The 21655-nt window shown below is 43.9% G+C and overlaps 1 protein-coding gene across 4 annotated transcripts in view; it reads right to left on the bottom strand.

Annotated features, from left to right (window-relative positions):
• The window catches only part of PEX5 (peroxisomal biogenesis factor 5), a 672311-nt gene that overhangs the window by 278051 nt on the left and 372605 nt on the right, over positions 1-21655 (bottom strand). For all 4 annotated transcript variants that reach the window (XM_044062012.1, XM_044062007.1, XM_044062008.1 and 1 more), the window contains one exon: positions 15448-15567. In XM_044062012.1, coding sequence (XP_043917947.1) covers positions 15448-15567 — 120 coding nt within the window. The remainder of the gene's footprint in view (positions 1-15447; positions 15568-21655) is intronic.

Genomic DNA, 21655 nt, shown 5'->3' with positions numbered 1-21655 from the left:
TTAAGAGAGAGAGTACTTGCTTTTGGGCCGCTGCCCACTGATTTGGAGGTAGATCCGGCCAACTGTTTGGAGTTGGTAACATGTGGAAGTGAAATCTGTATCCTTGGGACACTATATTTAAAACCCATTTGTCCTGGGTAATGAGTCCCCAGTTCTTTGCATGAAGTTCAATCTTTTCCCTCAAAGGGGCAGTTAGTTGAGACGTGCTTGGAAGTTTTAAAAAGAAGTCATAGAGACAGTTTCCCATGGCGGGGGAGTTTTATTGCTCCCAGATTTGGAAGTGGAGGCCCCCCACTGCTTAGTCCTGTGAGTCCCCTGGGACTGAAGCCTGGGTGCTCTGCTGGATCTGGGTTTGGACTGAGAAGGTCTGGAAGAGGCAGGAAAGGACCATTTCTTAGAAGGCCAATGTCTACTAAATCTTGGAGGTTGTACTTGTAAAAATCTTTAACAGTCTGCAAAGATTTAGCTTTTTCCTCAATCTTTTTAAGAACTACTTCTGCCCTGTTGCCAAATAGGTGGTCCTGATTTAAGGGAGCATCCAGTAATTTCGCTTTAACATGATCTGGCAAGGATTGCTCCTTAAGCCAAGCATGCCTTCTAAGTACAGACCCAGTTACCGCAGCCCTGCAAGATGCCTCAAGTGAATCAAAACCACACTGCAATGTACGTTTTCCAACTTGTTCAGCAGAATGCATTAAATCCTGTAAATCCTTAATTTCAGCACAATCAGGAAACAACATACTTTTCTGTTTAAGCAATTCAATAATATGCAGCTGATACTTTAACATATGAAACTGACAATTCAAGGCCCTAATGGCTAAAGTTGCAGAAGTGTACCTTTTTACCCCATCTATCCAGCGCCCTGGAGTCTCTATCAGAGGGGGTAGGATTTTTGGCAGAAGTAGCTGTAATGCCCTTGGGTCCCTGTGAAACTGTTTCAGGATCTGCAGTAGGATTTTTGAAAAGGAACTTGTGAGAGTCAGGAACCCTGTAATATCTATCAGGTTTTCTGGAAGCAGGAGGTAAAGAGTCAGGGGTCATGCTAGATTCAAAAAGGCATCATCAACAATGTCCAGTACAGGAGGTATAGCTAAAGGCCTGTGCTGGGGCAGGAGTAAGAAATCCCTAAGCCTCTTTTTAGAATCAGAGAAATCCTGACTTTCCCAACGAAAATGCTCCCTGAGAGTAAGCAAGGTTTCACCCAAAACAGAAATCCTCTGGGGGGAAGCAGAGGGAATAGAGTCCTCAGCATCAGAATCCTCATAGGTAGATAAGGGTAAATCCTGGTCAGACGTATCATAAGCAAACTCAGTCCTAGGTCTCTTAGAGGGGGAAGGTTGGCTTCCCCTGATTAAAGTAATAAGATCTTCAGTCATTCTTATCATTCGTTTTTTAGGCATAGAGGCCTGACCATTCAGTCTGGGTGTAAGTTTTCTAGGCATAGTTTGAGATTTAGGCCTTGAAGAAGAAGATGGCGTCGGTTTAATATGCAAGTCAGTTGACCGGAATACACCCTCAGAAGCCAGTGCCTGCACAGCGGCTCCGGACCCATCCGAGGTAGAGACATCCGCAGGTTCCACAGTTGAAGCATCTCGCAGCATACTGGACTCTGAATGGGTCTCAGTAGAGGCCTGCGAATCTGAAGTAGCGGGTATCAGGGCCTCACTGAGTGAACTGGGTGGCCTGTCTTTATCTTTGCGTTTTTTTGGGAATGTCGGTAGTCGAATGGCTTACCGAAGATATATCAGGATAATTGAACCGAGCACCAAAATATTTAGAAGTGCAAATATACCGACGACGGATAGTTCGTGATTTAAATAAGGCACAAAACCGACAGTGAGGTACGTCATGGTCAGGGCCTAGGCAAGGAATACAGTACGAATGAAAATCTTTATGAGGTATTTGCTTTCCACAAGAAATGCAATTATTTACTTTTACTGACATCGGATTAGAGCAAGAAAAGTTTCCCCAACGGGGTACTTAGCTTTTAGTCGAAGACTTCGGTTCTGAAACTCTAAAATGAAAATTTCAGGAGTGGGCCGACTGGCACTTGCGAACTGCTTCTGCTTAGGGCAACGCATGGCAAGAAAGACTGATGTAATGACGTTGGCTGCATGTTTTATACCCCTGACGACCTGATATCACGGAAGAAGAGACAGCATCCGACGTAGGACCCAAGACTTTATTAATCAGGCCGACTTGAGGGTTACTGCAAGCAGATAACCCAAATGTAATGACTGCAACAGTGAAACACGAAGAACATCTGGAAGAGGGCTGATGTACTGAATATTATAACATGAGATAAAAGAACTGGAAGAGGGCTCTTTAGAAAAGGGAAGGAACAAAAGTACAGTTGTGTATACTTACCATAAATGTAGATGTTCGAGTGTATTCACTGTTGCAGTCATCACCTGTTGGTTATCCCTGCTGTGGTAGCCCTCGTCTGGCCCAAACACCAGAGTCAATGTTTTTCTGCATTTGCTGCTGTCACCTGCTGCCTGACATCAGGTCATCAGTGCTATAAAGGAAGGCAGCCGACAACATTACATATATGGTAAAGTGGTCCTTGTGGCTAAAAGACATTGTTAGAAACGTATGTCTCCCTAAAGAAAGAAGATATAAGGGGGGAGGAGAGTGGGAAACCAGGACTGTAACAGTGAATACACTCGAAACATCTACATTGTAAGTGTACACAACTGTACTATGTTCTTTGAGTTTCACTGTTGCAGTCATCACCTGTGGGAGGAATGCCAAAGCTGAGGAGAGGGGTGGTAGGATTAGTAAGAGACCTAGGAATGGGTCAGCAAGCCCTGTAAAACTGCAGAGGCAAACCCTGCCCTAGCCTTAGAAAATAGAGGTAAGTGGTAATGCTTGGTAAAAGTATGGACAGAAGTCCAGGTGGCAGCTTCCAGGATGTCCCTGGTGGGAACTCCTCTGAGGAATGCTGTGGAAGTGGAAGTTGCCCTAGTGGAATGGGTTCGAATAGACTTGGGGGGGGGGGTCTCATGCAATCTGTAGCAGAAATGGATAGTGTGGGATATCCATTTGAAAATGGTTTGTTTGGAAATGGGCTTCCCCTCTGCACCTGGAGCAAAGCTAACAAGCAGTTGGTCTGTTTTCCTGAAGGGTTTAGTACAGTCCAGACAGTATCTGAACTGTCTGTGCACATCTAGTGAGTGCAGAATTCTTTCCCCCTTGTTTAAAGGGTTAGGAAAGAAGGTGAGCAGATGTATGGCCTGATTGAAAATTACATTAGATACCACCTTGGGCATAAAGGAGGGATTAGTCCTCAGGGAGATCCTGTCTGCATGGAATCTGATGTAGGGCTCAATGGCCATCAGTGCCTGAAGTTCTGAAACTGTTCTGGCTGAGGGGACAGCTAGGAGAAAAGCAGTCTTCCAGGAGAGGTATCTTAGTTCTGCTGAAGCAGCAAGTTCAAAGGGTGACAGCTAGTTTTTCCAAAACATAATTCAGGTCCTAGGCTGGAGTGGGTGGCCTTCTGGGAGGTCTGATATTATAAGCCCCTCTGAGGAATTGCTTAATCAAAGGATGGGAGAACAGGGGCTTTTCTGTATCAAAATGAACTGAAATGGCTGAGACGTGGATTTTAATAGAGGAGAAGGAGAGGCCACTATTAAGTAGCTCAGCTAGGTAGTCCAAGATAAGAGGGATGGGAAGGTTGTGAGGTACTGCCCCTCTGGACTGGCTCCAGGGGCAAAATCTTTTCCATCTTCCTGCGTAAGATTTTCTGATGCTGGGCCTTCTGGCCTCTGTGATAATGTCTAGGACCTGTTTGCTTAACAGGGGCCCCTTGTTTGCTTTTACAGTATTAGCCATGTTGATAGTTTGAGAGTCTGTAAGTCTGGGTGCACCCCCCCCCCACCTGAGTTAAGAGATCTGAGATCAGGGGAAGCTGTCTGAGAGGCTGTAAGGTCCGGCTGCGCAGTAAGGGGTACCACTGTTATCTGGACCAATCTGGAGCAATGAGGATGGCCTTTGGTCACTCCTCCCTTATTTTGATCAGTACCTTGGGAATAAGGGGCAGAGGAGGGAATGCTTACACAAAGAGGGTGTTTCAGGGGAAGGTCAAGGCATCCGCCTTCCACGCTAGGTGGTGATACTCCCTAGTATAGAATTTTTTCAGCTGATGGTTGAGATGTGAAGCAAAGAGATCCACCTCCAAAATCCCCCACTCCTGAGTGATTTGTAAAAAGGTATTTCTCTGGAGCTGCCATTTGTGGGGGTCCAGTAAGTTTCTGCTTAAGTGGTCTGCCAGGGTGTTGTTGATCCCTGGTAAGGTATTGGGATATCAGGTGTAGTCCCATGGAAGAGACCGTCAGCCAGAGGTTCATGGCTAGCCTGCACAGTGGGGGTAAGATTGGGTCCCTCCCTGTTTGTTGATGTACCACATTACTGTGGTGTTTTCTGTTTTGATAAGGAGAACCCCTGGCTTGAGATGGGGTTTGAAGGATGTCAGAGCCTTTTGTACTGCCCTCATTTCCTTCTGGTTGATGTGTAAGGGAAGGTGCTGGGCATCCCAAAGGCCTTGGGTGCACCTGCCTTCTAGGTGAGTGGCCCACGCTGTGTCTGAGGCGTCAGTGGTAATGGTCTACCCAGTTGGTCGGAGCGTGAAGGAAAGACCCTTGTTCTGGGCACAGACCCCTGCCCACCCGAGAAACTCGGCCCTTATACAGGGGATCAGAGGTAGAGAGGTCTCTAGAGGTTGAGAGTGCTGACACCAAAGGCTTTTTAGGTACCATTGAAGTTTTCTCATGTGAAGGCTGGCCAGAGGAATTAGAAGGATGCAAGATGCCATGTACCCCAAGGCTTGCAGGAACTTCCTCGCAGTGAAGTGACTTCTGGAAGCCAGCTGGGTAAAATAGAGAGGCAGGAAGCTCTGCTTTTCTGGGGATAGGAAGGCCGTTAGGGATGCTGTATCCAGCAGTGCTCCCCCCCCCAAAAAAAACAATATGATCTTCCTGGAGGGTGTTTGCCTTTATTTCTTCTCGTTGATGGTGTACCCTGAGGAAGTTAGGAGGGTTTTGACAAAGAGGAGTTCCTTGAGGAGCTTTTTTTTGCAATCTGCCTGAATGAGGCAGTCATCCAGATAAGGGCAAATCTGTATATTTTTCTGTCTGTAAAAAGCTATGACCGGGGCTAAGCATTTAGTGAATACCCCAGGAGCAGTAGATAAGCCAAAGGGTAGCGCAGAGAACTGAAAGTGTTGTGAGCTTGCTCTGAAGCACAGGAATTTCCTGCAGGATTCCCTTATGGGGGTGTGTAGGTAGGCATCTTTTAGATCTAGGGTAACTAACCAGGCATTTTTTGTCAGCATAGGCAGCAGCTGTTGCAAAGTTAGCATCCTGAATTTGGGGACCACCAGGAAGGTATTCAGAATGGATAGATCAAGGACAGGGTGCCAAATATCCTCTTTTCTGGCAACAAGGAATAGTCTGGAATAAAAAACGTTGCCTGTTTGATCTGAGGGGACAGGTTCTACTGACCCTTGGGATATGAGAGTTTGGACTTGTTTCAATGCCTCTGCCCACTGACTTTGAGGTAAGTCTGGGTACCCTCTTTGGAATTGGGAGTTCGCTGAAGGAGAATTTGTATCCCTGAAGACTGATCTTTAAGACCCATTGGTCCTTTGTTACAGAAAGCCAATTTTCTTTGCAGAGGGAGAGCCTTCCTCCTAGTTTTTGGTGAGTGAAAAAAGGGCAGAGGGGGGAGAGGGAGTCATTGAGAGTTTTTGCCATAGAGGGATGGCTTAGAACTACCTGCCTTTGGAGTGGAAGTGGTCCATTATTTGGTTCTCTGCTGTCCCTGGGATAGGAGTCTAGGTGGTCTGTCCCTGTGGGGCTTACCTTGCCCCTGTCTGCTATGTGCAGGAAAGGACCAGTGTTTTGAGGGAAAATTCCTGCTGAACCTAGGAGGTTGTACCTGAAGAAAACCTTTTACTGTTTGCATAGATTTTGCATTGTCTTCCATCTTTTTAAGCACCTCTTCTGCTTTTACTCCAAACAACTGGTCCTTATCCAAGGGTGCGTCAAGTAATTTAGATTGGACATGATCAAGGAGAGGTTGTTCCTTCAACCATGCAGGTCTCCTAATGACAGATCCTGACACTGCTACCCTGCTTGAGGCTTCTAGGGTGTCATATCCACAGTGTAATGGGTGTTTAACCACTTGACAAGTAGAGTGTAGTAAATCTGCTCTTTCGAATTGACACAGTCGGGAAAGGTTGAAAGCTCTGGCTTTAATAGTTCCAAAATGTGTTGTTGATCTTTTAACATGTGGAACTGACAGTTGAGTGCTCTGATAGCTAAGGTTTGCAGAGGTGTATACTTTTTTACCCCAGATGTCCAGAGCTCTGGAGTCCTTGTCAGAAGGAATAGGATTCTTTGCAGAACTAGCCTTAGCTCCTTTTGGTCCCTGTGTAATAACCTCTGGGCCTGCAGTAGGATTTCTGTACAGGTATTTGTGACAATCCGGTACTCTGTAATACCCATCAGGTTTTCTGGGAGCAGGTGGGAGGGCACCAGGAGTTAAACTGGATTCATGGAAGACATCATCAACCACCTCTAAGATTGGAGTGATGGCCAAGGGTCTGTGCTGGGGCAGGAAGTGTTTCCCCAAAGGAAAGATCTTCTGGTGGGGAGCAGGCGGAATGGATTCCTCTGCATCTGAATACTCATAAGCAGTCAGAGGTTGTTGTTCCTTTTCAAAATCTGAATAATCAGACTACTCAGAATCCCGTTCTGTCAGTATTTCAGCAGAAAGGTCTCTTTTCTTTTTAGAAGGTGTGGCCTGACTACCCCTGATAAGGGTGATGAGATCCTCCACCATTTTAATCATTTGAGCTTGTGGTGGTGGAGTAGGAGTAAAATGGTGGCTAAAGGTAATTTTTCTAGCAGTGGCCTTGCCTCTAGGCCTAAAAGTATCCATCGGTCTGAGAGAAACGGTAGTCGGAGAAGAAGACGTCGGTTTTTGTCTAGATTCGGTAGTGAGAAAAACCTCCTCTGAAGCCGGTGCGTGCGTTGCAGCTCCGGACCCAACCAAGGCAGAGACAACCAAAGGCTTGGAAGATGTAGAAGATTTCTGCGGCATAGCGGACTCCAAAAGGGTCTCAGTAGAGGCCTGCGAAGGTACTGAATCGGGCATCAGGGGCTGCGAACGTGCCTCACTGAATTCCGGAGAACTGATGACCTGTTTAGTGGTAGAGTCATCGGAAGGCTTAGCCTTGTGTGGTCTGCCTCCATCTTTATCTTTACGTTTTTTCAGAATGTCTACAGATTGCTGGCTGATGGACGCCATTTCGGAATGTGAAGATGGAAGACGAAAATACCTGGCTACAAAAAGAGCTGTACGACGAATAGTTCTCGCATTAAAGAGGGCACAGAACTAGCAATGCGGACATCGTGGTCTGGGCCTAAACAAGTGACGCAGTATGAATGGAAGTCTCGGTGTGGTATTTGCAGGTGAGACAAACTTTTTCGGACATCGGTTTGTGCAAGAAAAAAGGATACCCAATGGGGTACTTAGCTTTAGACATTTTCAGCTGTGATTCAAGTTCTGGTAGTGACCGACTGGCACACTTGTAAACTGCTTCTGCTACAGGCTGCACGGCAAGAAAGACAGATGTAATGGCGTCGGCTGCCTTCCCTTAGCACTGACAACCTGACGTCTGTCAGCAAGCGACAGCAGCCGACGCAGAAAAACAATGACTCTGGTATTCGGGCCGGCCGAGGGCTACCACAGCAGGAATAACTCACAGGTGATGACTGCAACAGTGAAACATGAAGAACATTAACATAGACATAAATGTAATTTGTGGGAACGATACATGCAAAATAATGTTCAGGAGGAGTGAGTTTTAAGAAAGGGAAGGAATTGAGTGATTTATTTAACTTTGGATTGAAAACAGTTGTTTTTAACGAAGAAAGAAAACATATATTGTATAATTTGTGTAAATGGGATAAAGTGTTAATATGTTTTTTTCTTTTCTATTGATGTATTTGTGCCTATGTCTTAAATAACTTAATAAAGGTATTTAACAAAAAGTGGTAAAACATAGCTACAATAATATATCTGAAGTTGTCTTTATCTTTATTCATTCTTTAGAGTTAGGACCTCGGTTCCATCCTTGGAACCAATACGGCCACTTCCCAGCTCGCGCAAGCCAAAAACTCTCAGCTAAGAACCTACCCACAATGCCCTTCTCGTAGATATTCCCAGATCTCGTTTGCCGTGTTCCTAGTCAGACGTGTCAGCCATCTCTCTCAAGCTAAGTAGTAATTTGTTGTTTTTATGACAGTTTTTCTTCTGAACTTTAAATTTTTTTAGTCAAGTTAGTCTTATCACTGTCGCCTATATCCTAGGCCTATTTCCTACCCTTTTTCTTGGTGATTTAATTTTTTACCTCTTTTGACTGTCCCTCTCGCCTGTCTTTGACAGGCCCTTTTTACTAGTGTATTCCTTAACATAACTCCACTGGTATTTCTTCCTTAATTTTTTCTACATGAAGCATTGTTTCATTTACCATGTCAGACAAAGCTAAGTTGAGTTTTAAACAGTGTGACAAGTGTGGACGTAAGATGCCTAACTCAGATACACATGTTCGTTGTGTCTACTATTTGGGCGTGGATCATTTGAAAGCTGATTGTGACATTTGTGCTGTTTTTTTTAATCGGACGCTAACAGAATGTAAGAATAAGCTTATTTTAAAAGGTTTACTCAAGACACCTTTCTCGGAGGCTCTATCTGGGTCGGAGGACTCACCCCTTCCTAAGATAAGGAAAACAGAGTCACTCAGTTCCTGCATCTCCGTCAGTTACGGAACCGAGTCAGCTCCATGCTTCACCGGCACCTTCGGTGCAGACCTCTTCGGCACCAGGATCTGTGTCCTCTCCCTTGGTGCCGACCATGGTATTCACTCCTATGTTGGTTCCAAACACATCACCACTGACTTCGGTGCCAACTTTGATTCCTACATTGGCTCCGATGACTGTTCATGCCTCGGCTCCATCCCTGTCTATGGTGCCGACAGTTTCCTTGGCTCCATGGGCTCCAATGACTGTACATGCCTCTGCACCATCCCCTTTCATGGTGACAACAGCTTCTTCGGCTCCATGAGCTCTGATGATTGTACATACCTTAGCACCATTCCCGGCCACGGTGTTGACAGTTTCTTCAGCTCCATCGGCTCGAAAATTTGATTACCTGCCAAGGACAAGATATTCTCCTACTTACGACCCTTTCTTGGGACAGAGGTTTAGTCCCTTTCTAGAAAGACCTGATTCCCCTTCTGCAGCCTCTTTTACATCCACTAGGAGTTTTTCTGAACTAGACCTAGTGCGGGTTGTGGACCAGCTTCTGGTAGCTAGGGGATTGCCCATTCCAGCTAGACCTTCCGTCCCTCCTGGCTCAGAATCTTCTATCTCATCTTCCCCTGCTTATCCTTCCCCAGCACTGCCTCCCCTGTTGGCACCCACCACCCTTGTAGCATCGGCTACGATGGAGCCGATGCCTTCTTGGAGCAGTGTTTGGACTGCCCGTACCTTGGTACCTAATCTGGTGCCTATTTTCTCGCTGGCACTGTCTATGTCTACGGTTCCGACAGCTCCCAGTTCTCTCGTAACCCCTCAACTGGAAGTGGGCTTGGGTGCGCCTGCTGTACAGGTGATGGATAGGGACCTTCACTCCGAAGGCTCACAACCAGCCCCTAGGACACCAGTATCAGAACCCCCCTGTGAAGGGAACCCCTTCCCCAAAGTCCTCCTCAGAAGATCCCACTGGAGAGCCACCCCAGAAGAAACAGTGCAAGAGGAGGCACCTTGACTCCCCGGAGGAATCTATCACAGAAAACACTGATTGTGATGAAGGGGAAGGGTCCCCTCGTCCTCCCCCAGATGACATTTCATTCGGAGACATTCTCGAAATCCTCAAACAGCGGGGGGGAATGGAAGTCCTCTAACCATTGTTCTGAGGAATCAGTGTTTCTACAGGCCTTCCGTGCCTGGCCATCTACTTCCTGGGTGACCCCACCAGCAGATGATCTTGTTGCACTAATTGTGCAGTGTGCCTGGAAGGCCCCAGACAATGTAGAACCTGTCCCCCAGAGGCTGGACAAAATTTTATCTACACCTGAAGACCAGCCCCACTAGTCCAAGAAGCTGACAGTTGATTCTATGGTCGTGATGGCGGCCACCAAGAGGGAACTGGCAGAAGATAGTTCCACTGTCCATCCTCCAAACAGTGAGTCCTGGACCATGGACCAGCTAAGGAAGCGGACCTATGCTTCAGCGACCTTCACCATTCGGTCGCTGAATTATCTGGTGCACTTTACTCGCCTCCAAAGAGACCTAATTTCTAAAATGTCTTCCTCTTTGGTGGGGGTAGTGCCTGATTAGGTGCGTGACATTGTCACTTTGCAGCTAGCTACCCCTGAATCCATTTTGAATTCCTTGATGCATTTGATACCTCTCACCACTGAGGGGGCAGCTTGAGCTGCCGCATCTGGTGCTGTCATGAGATGTAATGCTTGGTTGCGGTTGTGTGATTTCGCAGACCCCTTTAAATCTTCATTCGTTAATGGACCTGTCGACGAATCTGCACTTTCTGGACCCAAGGTACGTGACAAACTTGCACATAGTGAGAAAGACGGAAAGACCTTGTCTGCTGTGGGCATATGCTTTTCCAACCCGCAGAGGCCCTACTCCAGGAACCAGAAGGGGGAAAGGTATGGTTCTCAAGAAACCTCAAAGATCCTTTCATGACACTCGTGGTGAGCAATCCCTCTGGGGCAGAGGGGGCTACTCATATGGAAGATGCCCCTTTTGGGGTAGAGGAGGTCCGTGTAACCAGGCAGCCAGAGATTCTTTCTCTGGCAGACCTTACCAGCACTCCTGAGCAGCTGCCCGATTGCTTTCCTCTGGAAGCAGTTGGGTGTCGTTTCTCTCTGCATCTACCAGCCTGGCATCTTATTACTACTGATATTTGGGTGCAGAGAATAATATCCAGAGGCTACCAAATACCTCTCGACCCAACTTCCAGACCTATCAAACAAATCCCAGATGTACCACCCAATCAGAGGGGATTAGCAGCCTTAGAAATAGAAAAACTGCTAAGAAAAAGAGTCATTCAACCAGTCCCACCAGAACAGACAGGATCCGGGTTCTTTTTAGTGCCAAAAAAGACTGGAGACTGGAGACCAATCCTGGATATCAGCCTACTGAACAAATTTATCAATCCTCAAAAATTCCGGATGGTCACAGTACAGTCCATTCTTCCCTTCCTAGGGAGGGACAATTAGATGTGTTCTATAGACCTACAGGATGCGTACTACCACATAAAGACGGATCACTGCTCCCGGAGGTTTCTCCGCTTCTGGCTAGGAGATAATCACTACCAATTCAGGGCATTGCCATTGGGTCTCAGCCTCCCGAGTGTTCACCAAATGTATGGCAATTGTGGTAGCTCATCTTCGACTACAAGGATTCCAGGTGTTTCCCTATCTAGACAACTGGCTCCTTATCTCTCCGACCAGGAATCTCCTAGTCCACAGCTTCTCTTACAATCAAGATCTCACTCTCCGCTTAGGGATTACAATCAACAAAGACAAATCTCAGATGTCTCCAACGAAGACACTGGAATTTATTGGAGCAGTCTTCAACAAAACATCCTGTCAAGCTTCTCTCCCCCCTTCACAGGCTTTTGAAAATAAGACACCAAATTCAAGACCTTCTTCCTCACACGTTTGTACCAGCACGTCTTGTACTGCAACTCTTGGGCTCCATGGCAGCTGCCATTACTTTGGTACCACTGGTGAGACTGCACATGAGAATCCTACAATGGCTCCCCTCCGCACAATGATCACTGTTAACCCACTCACTCAACCACATGATACGCCTTACGAACCATTGCAAGGAGGGAATGCTATAGTGGATGGAGCCACAAAAGAATCTTTGATGTTGACCGTTCTGTCTTCCCCAACCCATGGCAACCACAGACGCTTCACTATTAGGGTGGGGGGGGCATTTCCAGGGAAAGATTGTCCAAGGCACCTGGACCCCCCTTTGAGGCCAACTTGCACATAAATGTCCTGGAACTGAGGGCAGTTCTCTTAGCATTGCAAACGTTCCATGCATCCCTGCCTTCGGGGAACATTGCAATTCAGTCAGACAACATATCAGTCGTCTGGTATATCAACAAGCAAGGTGGAACCAGATCTTACCCCCTCTGTCAGGAAGCCATGAGGATTTGGCACTGGGCAATAGCTTCCAATCGCTTTCTTATAGCAATGCACATTCCCGGGAGTTCCAACCTTATTGTGGACAATCTGAGCAAGAACATTCTGATGCCTCACGAATGGTCCCTCAATCCTGTAATAGCAGCTCGGATCTTCCAACATTGCGGCAAGCCTTGCTGCGACCTGTCTGCTTCCCCCCTGAATTACAAATGCAGGAGCTATTCTGCCTTGATCCCCCTCAGGGGGAACCACCGAGGGATGCTCTAACGCACGATTGGCTGCCGGGTATTCTGTATGCCTTTCCCCCATTTCCCCTCATTCCAAAATTTCTCCAGAAAGCTCAGAGGTTGAAAAGCAAATTGATCCTCATTGCTCCCTACTGGCCATGTCAAGTCTGGTTCCCGTTTCTATGGCTTCATCTGACTCACAGCCCGTGGATCCTGGATCATTCCCAGGACCTGTTATCCCATCCTTAGGGATTGATTCATCCGAACCTGCACAGTCTCAAGCTCACAGCCTGGTTCCTCCACTTCCAATGATTGCCAGACTGCCTGACATCCCATCTCCTGTTCGTGAAATTCTTCTGGCCTCACACAAACCTTCCCACTAGAAAGGTCTACTCTAGTAAATGGATTAGGTTGTCTATTTGGGCCAAAGACCCGAACTTAGACCCTTTCAATATGCCCATTCAAAAGATTCTGCAATACCTGACTACTCTCTTGCATGCAGGAGCCTCAGCTTCAATGATCACTGTACATTTAGCATCGACAATTTTCATAATGGTCTTGAAAATTCTTCAATTATGTCACACCACCTATGCAAGGCTTTTTTGACGGGAGTATTACAAGTTAAACCTCCGGTCAAGCCTCCCTTAGATCCCTGGGACTTAACTCTGGTGCTTCAGTCTCTTACAGGCTCTCCCTTTGAGCCCTTTGATTCATGTGATTTGAAATTTTTGTCTTGGAAAACCATATTTCTAGTAGCACTCACCTCAGAGAAAAGAGTATCTGAGCTGCAGGCCTTGAGAGTCGAGTCCTTATTTGATCTTCCACACGGACAGGGTGTCCCTTCGTACTGACCCTTCATTCTTGCCGAAGGTCATTTCTGGTTTTTCCATTAACCAATCTATTGACATGCCGGTTTTCTTCCCAAGGCATTCTAATAGAGGGGAGTACCCTTTGCTTACCCTTGATGTGCACCGACAGCTTTGTTGTTATTTGGACAGGACTAAATCTTTCAGGAAAACAAACCAATTGTTTGTGGCCTTTGCAGGACCCAGACTGGATAAAACTGTTTCCAAAGTGACTTTATCCTCTTGGCTTAGAAACATCATTACCTTTATCTACCAACAGAATAAGCTACCCTTACCTTCCAGAATAAAGGTTCATTCCATCAGATCTATGGCTACTTATGTAGCTTTTCATTCCAGAGCCTCTATGGGTGATATTATGTGCAGAAGCCACGTGGGCAAGACCTCATACCTTCATATCTCATTACAAATTGGATTTGGCCTCCAGGGGATGAGCATCTTTTGGTTCTACGGTGCTCAGGAATATCCTTCCTTAGGGCCACCCAGGACTCAAGTAGCTGGGGACTCGGTCCTAACTGTAAAGAATGAATAAAGATTTACAACTTCAGATAAAGAAGTTATGCCTTACCATAACATTCCATCGGAGTTGTAGATCTTTATTCATTCTTTACATCCCGCCCTCCTTCCCCCTGCCTGGACTCCTGGTGGACTTCAGCTACTCCTGGTTAGGGTATATGCTCAGACAGAGCCTCCTACTTTTTTCCTATTACTACATCTTTATCTAGGGTGGGCAAACTCGATCTGGAGTATTTAAGAGAGGGGCATTGTGGGTAGGTTCTTCGCTGAGAGTTTTTGGCTTGCGCGAGCTGGGAAACGGCTGTATGTGTTCTAAGAATGGAACCTAGGTCCTAACTGTAAAGAATGAATAAAGATCTACAACTCAGATGGAACGTTATGGTAAGGCATAACTTCTTAATTTCAAATTGCTGCTACAGAATGTCAGACGGCAAGCTCAAAAAAATTATTACATAACTACTTTCTGTTGTGGACAGGGTCTGCTGTTATCACTGCCCACTAACCTAATTTCCTGACATAAATTAAAAAAAAAAATGACACTTACCTGCAACAGAATATTTTTTCCAGAAAATCTGTGGCTCCTGGTTAGCTCTCGTCATACATCTAGAGATGGTTTGGAAAGAACTGCAATCAGCTCCTAAGACTGCACAGACATAGGATATGGATTGCCTACTCATGCCCTGTTACCAGGTTCACGGAGTAGAGATGAGAAGTCATGCTAATAAATAGCATGATTGCTCTTTTCTGGGATAAATTTCCCATTGATTTTAAAGGCAAGCTATGTGGTAATTATTTGGCTAGTACAGTATATACCAGTAACCAAATAATTACCTCATGGAAGTTCTAAGCAAGTAAGTTTTTTCCCTTACTGTATGAAGCCAAGTTATCGTGGTACCCGCAGCCAAAGTGTTACTAACAGAAGGCCAAATTTTAGTGTTTGCTCAGTAGTTGGGGCCACATAATAGCCCTGAACTAAAATGAATTAGGAAAATAATATTTTACTGAACATATGGTATCTACAGATATAAATTTTGTGTTTTTTTAATCTGTAATATATATGAACGGATGTCATATTTCTATATAAGTGACCAGAGGAGAAATATACTTTCAGAATTTCTGAAGTTAATTGCTGCACAGCTTCAATACATAATTTTTTTGTATGATGCTGGAACAATGGGAAATGTGAAATAAAAATTAAAATTAGATAAAACATAGAAAACTGTAGATAAACTACAGCGTGTTCACGTCATCATGTGGATGCATGTGGCTGTGTACATCTATTACTCAAGTGGTGAAATCTGCATTATTATTCTGGATATACACTGATCACTCAACCAAACATTCTGATAACTGTGAATAAATAAACCTTACCAATATAATACAACAGTATGCAAACTGAAGGCAAAGTGCCTACAAAACTAACTATTCACAACTCTTGGATGTTTCAAGCAATTATGCAGTAAAAAACAAAGTGTAGCCGTTGTATAAAACTCATTTGCCATAATAACTAATTTTTTCACTTCTTCTATTATAATTTAAAAATGTCAGTCAGTAGTACTGAATCAATTTTCATTTTATTTTTAGGCACAATTACCTTGTCAAAGCTTGAGGCAGAGAGCTCTTCAAAGTCCGTAAGCCACGGATGTACCTCTGCATCTCGCTTTGCCATTTCTTCCCATTCAGCCTGCAGCTTGTCCCAAAAATCTACATCAGACTGTGAAAGACAGAGGAAGATTGTGAAAAAGAAAAATCAGAAGTGCATATTGCTAATACTGTTCTATTCTGTCATCAGTATGTACAAGTGATAACGAAGTTCCCCCATACACAACCCTGAATCTAAGCAGCATTGCAAAAATGTGTTTATGCAAAGGAAGGACAAATGAGATACAATTAAAGAATGTGAGACCCCTCCTCATCCTCTACATAAAGACTGCATTTTTTAACGGTGGCCCTACAGATTGGGTTTTAGTAAGTAGAGCTTTGGCAAAATGGATTATAATTGTAATTGTGATAAAGGTATACTAATATACCAATGTGCAGTGCATACTCCATTAAGACACAGTGTAACATACAAGTTTCAGGTGTGAATGGGGGGACATCTGTAAAAGAAAATACCCACACTACATGCAACAGTTATCAAAGCACACAAACCAAGCACTGATAATAAATTAACTGCAAACGCAAATGTCAGAACCAAAACAGCTTGTTCAAGTTAAAGTAACATCAACAGACAACAAAAGCAGTAAAACACATGAAATTCATTTGCAAAATCAGCAGCTTCAGCAATAAGCAAGACGAAGTACCAACAGAAAATTGAGAGATTACCAAGGTGGGAAGTGGTGCAGACAAGCTGCGACAGGACAGATGGAAACCATAACAGACTCTGCAGCACAGAGCTCAGCATGCCTTATAAGGCTAAAAGCAGTATGTTATTCCCTTAAATGGAAGCCAGCACAAATGGAACCATATGCTCTTCTGTTAACTAAAACTATTAAATTAAAAAATGTGAATAAAAAGTAAGAGAAAATGTTTTAAAAAAGTCTGTTTAAAGGCTGAACTTTACAATTCACAAGCTTTATTTTTAAGTACAAATATAACCAAAGTAAATTAACATGAAAAAGAAACCCATTATGAATTCCAGAGAGCTTTACATTGTATTTCCAGACTTGCATATTACTTTGGAAATGGAGAACACTTTCAGAAATGTTAATTTCAAAGCATTTTGTTTAATTTAATGTTTCTTTATTTAACTGGGGTAATGGATTGACCCAATGAGATCCATCTCAGCCACAGCTCAGCAGTTCTGTCCAGTTAAAGGACTTGCACAGTGTTAAAAAGGCACATGCAGGCTGATAGACACAAAAGTCTTTCTGCATCAAACTGATATCAAAATTCACAATGTGAGGTAGGGAGGAGTACAATATTGCCTATCTGTCAGTACTGCCAGATTTAATTCTAGACTATCACCATTTGAGAAAACCTACTGATTTGTCTCCTTCCTGCATGTAGAGAGACGACTGCCGAAATCCAGCTCCATAATTTGGGATGTCTGACACAGGCAGATGCCTTCTTTGGCTAGAATTCCAAAAGTGGTGTTGATGACCCCCCCCCCCAAAAAAAAAAAACAAAAGATGTATGGTTATCTCTTTGTCCAAGATATGAAACGAAATCCAACTGCAGAGGTTATTGTAGCCTGCGCCATATTTTGTTCAATTTTGGTTGGTAGGGAGCTATCGACAAATGTGCCTATCCCCTTCTAGCTAAAAGGGAAGAGAAGAAAGGGTAAATCACCACTAGCCAGAAGGAAACCCTCCTTCCCTCCTTAACACTCACTGTAATGGAAGCTAGAAGCACATCATAAAGAAACAGTATTACCATACGCCCTAAAAGTTGCCCTTGATGGGAGGGTCCACTTAACTCATAGCAGTCTGTGGATAACAGCAAAGGCAAGAACAGCATCCCACCCATCTTTGGGGATGGGATCGTCATGAAGAGTTCCATTATAATTAGGTGGCAGGAGGATAGTTACTACTGCAGCAATAACCCTTGTACTCAAATATCTGCTGTTACGCTGTGTTCCTCACATAGCTGTACTTTTATCTTCAAAAGGTTCACTGCTGCATCGCTATATACCAGTTCCGTACTACGAGAGAGATGCCAGCTCTGTTGGTATACAAGGATAAAGCCATGACTACAATGCAGGTAACCCAGGTTTGGTAAGAGGCTCAGGCACCTACTAGAACTTGTGTAGAGAGGAAAGGACAGGAGAAGAATGACAAGGCTTAGTCGGATCGCCTCTCTGAAAAAAAAAAAGGAGGAGTGTGTGCTTATGGCACATTTTCTGTGGTAGAATCTCTTATGTAGATTGGATATCACATGGCGGAGCTAATCTACAAGGAGACACATGATTAACTTATCTCTTCACACAGGCAAGTGGCAGACATTTTATTTATTTTATTTTACATTTGTGGACCAGGCTAGTCCAGCTGGCTATATGTCCATTTTCAGCAGAGGCCTGGGGAGAAAAGCTCCTCGAAAACACAGTAAAATTTATACAAAACGACAGTTTACACAGATGCAGGTACAATACATATTTAAGCAATTCTTTACATGACAGTTTTTACAGATGTGTGTGCATTACATATATAAGCTATTATTTTCACTTCAATACATTTCTGGTTACATTGCACTGGTCCACTGCACACCACACCCTGGAATTCTAATGATTAAGTACAGAGTGCTAGAACGTAAAAGAAAAAACACAGTCCTCTTAGAGATGATGATGCCACGCATGGTATGCCCACCGATTGCCTCCAGAGAGTGAATGAGGGCACTTGCTCAAAGGAGAATGAAAGGGTCAATAGAGCAAAAGGGTGGAGGCTAATCTCAATGGCCAAGATGAAGAATAGGGCAACAAAGAATTAAAGAGTAAACAAATAATTGGGGAAGAGTACCTACTAGTAGACAAAGAGGGGGTAACCCCTGAGTCACGTAGGAGGCTACATCATTCCTCTTTGGAGGGTTGTTGCAAAGCCATCCTATTCATTGACTGAAAGTCCAGCTTTCAGAGTTTGGAAAGAAGTGGCAGGAAAACCAAGTGGCTGTCTAGCAAATGCTATGTACTGAAACATTCCTGTAAAAGGCATTGTTGCAGCAGCTATCCTATAAGAATGTGATGAGGATTTGCTACAGTGACCACAACAGTAAGAAATGCAATTAGCTAGCCATTTGGAGAGGGTTTCTTTGGTTACTTACTTATTTTGCCTCTCTGGCATGAAGGAACTATCCGTTTTGTTTACATTGTTAAGAGATGGATTACCATCCCACTCCTCTTAATAACAGTCTGCAACCTGAAAGACTTTACAAGCCAGCTCAAGCAACACCTGATAGATAAATGTCTCTGCACTTGCACCACCCCTCATTAAACTGGTACTAATACAGCTATAAAGATTTGTGCCAAAACTCGCTGCTGCACAAAACTTAAATGTACCATTACCACAACTATACCCTCTCATCTCATCTTCTTTATCTTTCTTGTTCCTTCTCCCCTCATTCCTTTGCTATGGCTGCTCTGACTCTTCACTCAAAACTGTTTATAAATGATGTAACCAGTATCAAGGATATCTGAATAACTGTTGTTCATGAATGAAACTGACTCTAAAGGAGGAAACAATGTAAATGATGTCCAGGATGTCTGTATTATGGAGCTTTTCTTCCTAGACATCTGCTGAAAAAGAGGACTGCTAAGTTGGACCTTCCCAGTAAACACATGCCAAAAAACAAATACTTGCTGCATGTCACATCATGGTGTGTAGACTGGACATAGGTGCTACTGTTCTGAGGCTTTCAATGAAACGCTAGAGGCTGTAGTGGCTGTTCAATTAGTGCAAAAGCCACTCAAACATAAAAGAATGGCTACTGGAGACAAATCCTATACTTGTGGAATAAATTTTATAAACGTTATGGCCAGAAGTTCTGAAAATCCCCTAGCTGAGGTAATAACTATTCAGAAGAACTTTCCAATGAGGAATTTAACTGGATACAATGGCCACTTCAAAGAGTAATTGGCCATCCTCTCTATCAAAGAGTTAAGTCTCAGAGGGTTGTGACAGGCCTCCCAGGAGGCATATGGCACAGCTGTTTCTTTCAGAAACAGTTTAACTGTACAACTTGCAAAATCAGGGGTACCTACATGGTGGGCAGCATGAGACTGCTGACAGATTCATCTTACTAGAACATTACTGCCAACCCCTTGGCAATCAGCTCTGACCGATACGGCAGCATTACTAAGATGCTTACTGGGGATGGACCAGTCCTCTGGCTGGTACATGATGTCCACCTGTTGGGAATCAGTGGTCTCCTGAGTACTCAAGAATCCTCCAAACTCTGAATTAGAAAAAAAATCAACAAATCACAAGTGTATCTATGGAGGCAAGACACAAGGGCTGGGAGAACCACACTTACCTTGGCCAAAAGGGACTGGGAGTATGAGTTGTGCCCTGTCCTTTACCTTTATTAGGAGCTCTGGAATCAGGAAAAAGGGCAGAAAGGCAGAAGTCAACCACAGTTCCCATTATGAAGAAAGCATCACTTGTCCTGGTCTCTTTAAACGGTGCAGGAAGAATAAATTAGATAAATGGTGATTATTCCCTGCTGCAAAAAGTTCCATCTTTGGAGCACTCTATCTCTGTCTCCAGGATCAGGAAATCTCACCTGCTTAAGAAGCATTATGTGCACAACTGTCAGTTTTCTGAGTGAGAGGTTTACCAGGATATTTTGGTTGCAGGAAAGCATACTACTATGAGATGGACGGAGCCTAAGCCTTTTGACAGAATCAAATTATGTCCTCTAATTTCAAACAAATGTTCATGTCTCTGGAACCATAGGGGTTATGAACCCTTCACCACAAACTGTTTTTATAGTGGTAGAATTCTTTGGGTTCTAGGTCTTAAACCAAATTTTATAAGTCACAGTTAACATAGTAACTATTACATTCGTAATATTTTGTAAACAGCTTACAATATCTCAGCAACCACTCCAGTTACACACATACTGTCAGCAACATTGTATTCATCTAGCTGAGTGCTATAGAGTTCTGTCTATGTTATTTGGCTGCTGAGATATTTAGAAAAAATGTGAACATTATATCTATATAAATTAATATCATAAAAACAACAGTTAGTATATATTTGCCTGCACTAGACAGAGGTCAAATATTAATGCATTTGTGTTTGCCATTCTGTAAGCTTTAAGATGCAATCTTTTAAAACCTTGTATATAGCATGGTTTTGGAATTATTGATGCAAATATGAACAAGCAATATTTGACACCTAGAGATGTCAGTAGGAGTTAACTACAGATGCACCTAGAGGCGTCACTCAGATGTAATGAGTTAAGGCTACCTTTTTCCATGTGGAGGGGTACCCTGCATCACAAAAGGTTTACAATGGGTACAGGAAGAAGATCAAAGTGAAGGGAAGTAAGATTAATATGGAAATCTCTCTTAAAAACCTGTTTCTTGTACAGATGACAATAGGGAAGTAAACATCTTTTAAGTCCAATGTAATCAGGAAGGAACCGTTTGAAAGTACAAGAAAAAAGGGCTGTACAATGAGAATCTTAAACTTTAAACTCTTCACACTTTACAGATTAAGATTAGCTTCCAAGAAGAACATCAAATAGTACAAATGACCCACTACTTCTATAGTTTTGCAGTGACTCCTCCAAAAAAGGATGGTTGGGCATGACCCATCTATTCTTTGAAGATGGGAGATATGCCCCTGAACAGAGACTGCTCCCTGAAATCTGCAATGTAGCCTGTGTTTACAATGTCAGTCGCTCAGTACCCTGATGTCAGAAAGATCCATTTCCTTATGATGTGGGAAACTCTCCCACCAGAAAGCTTAGCGGAAAGACATGGAGACAAAGATGGGAAATTACAACTGGCTGAGGCTTAAGGCATCATGGACTACTGCTGTCCTGTCTACATCCTTGGGGACTATCCTGATATCCCCTTTTTACATTCAGTGACTACCTTTTCCAAATTATTTTTTCCTTTTAAGCTTCTCGACTTTGGTGTGCTTTTGGTGGGGGTAATTTCTGAAATACTTTCGGACTGAGAAAGTGAAAGAGCTGTTTCAGTGAGCATATAGCTTTTCCCTTCTCCTGCAGCTTCTTGAAACTCTTCTGGGATGGAGGGCCAAAAAAAGTTACTGTCAAACAGTGCAACTAGAAGCTGCTGCTTCTCTTTTTTGGGCACAATTTAAACAACATAATTTAAAGGCAATAAGAAAAAAAAAAGC

This window comes from Protopterus annectens, chromosome 2.part1 (assembly GCF_019279795.1).
Source record: "Protopterus annectens isolate FY-2018-M chromosome 2.part1, PAN1.0, whole genome shotgun sequence".
Classification (NCBI taxonomy): domain Eukaryota; kingdom Metazoa; phylum Chordata; order Ceratodontiformes; family Protopteridae; genus Protopterus; species Protopterus annectens.
The sequence above is the reverse complement of the archived record's forward strand: the minus strand, read 5'-3'. Positions and strand labels throughout refer to the sequence as shown.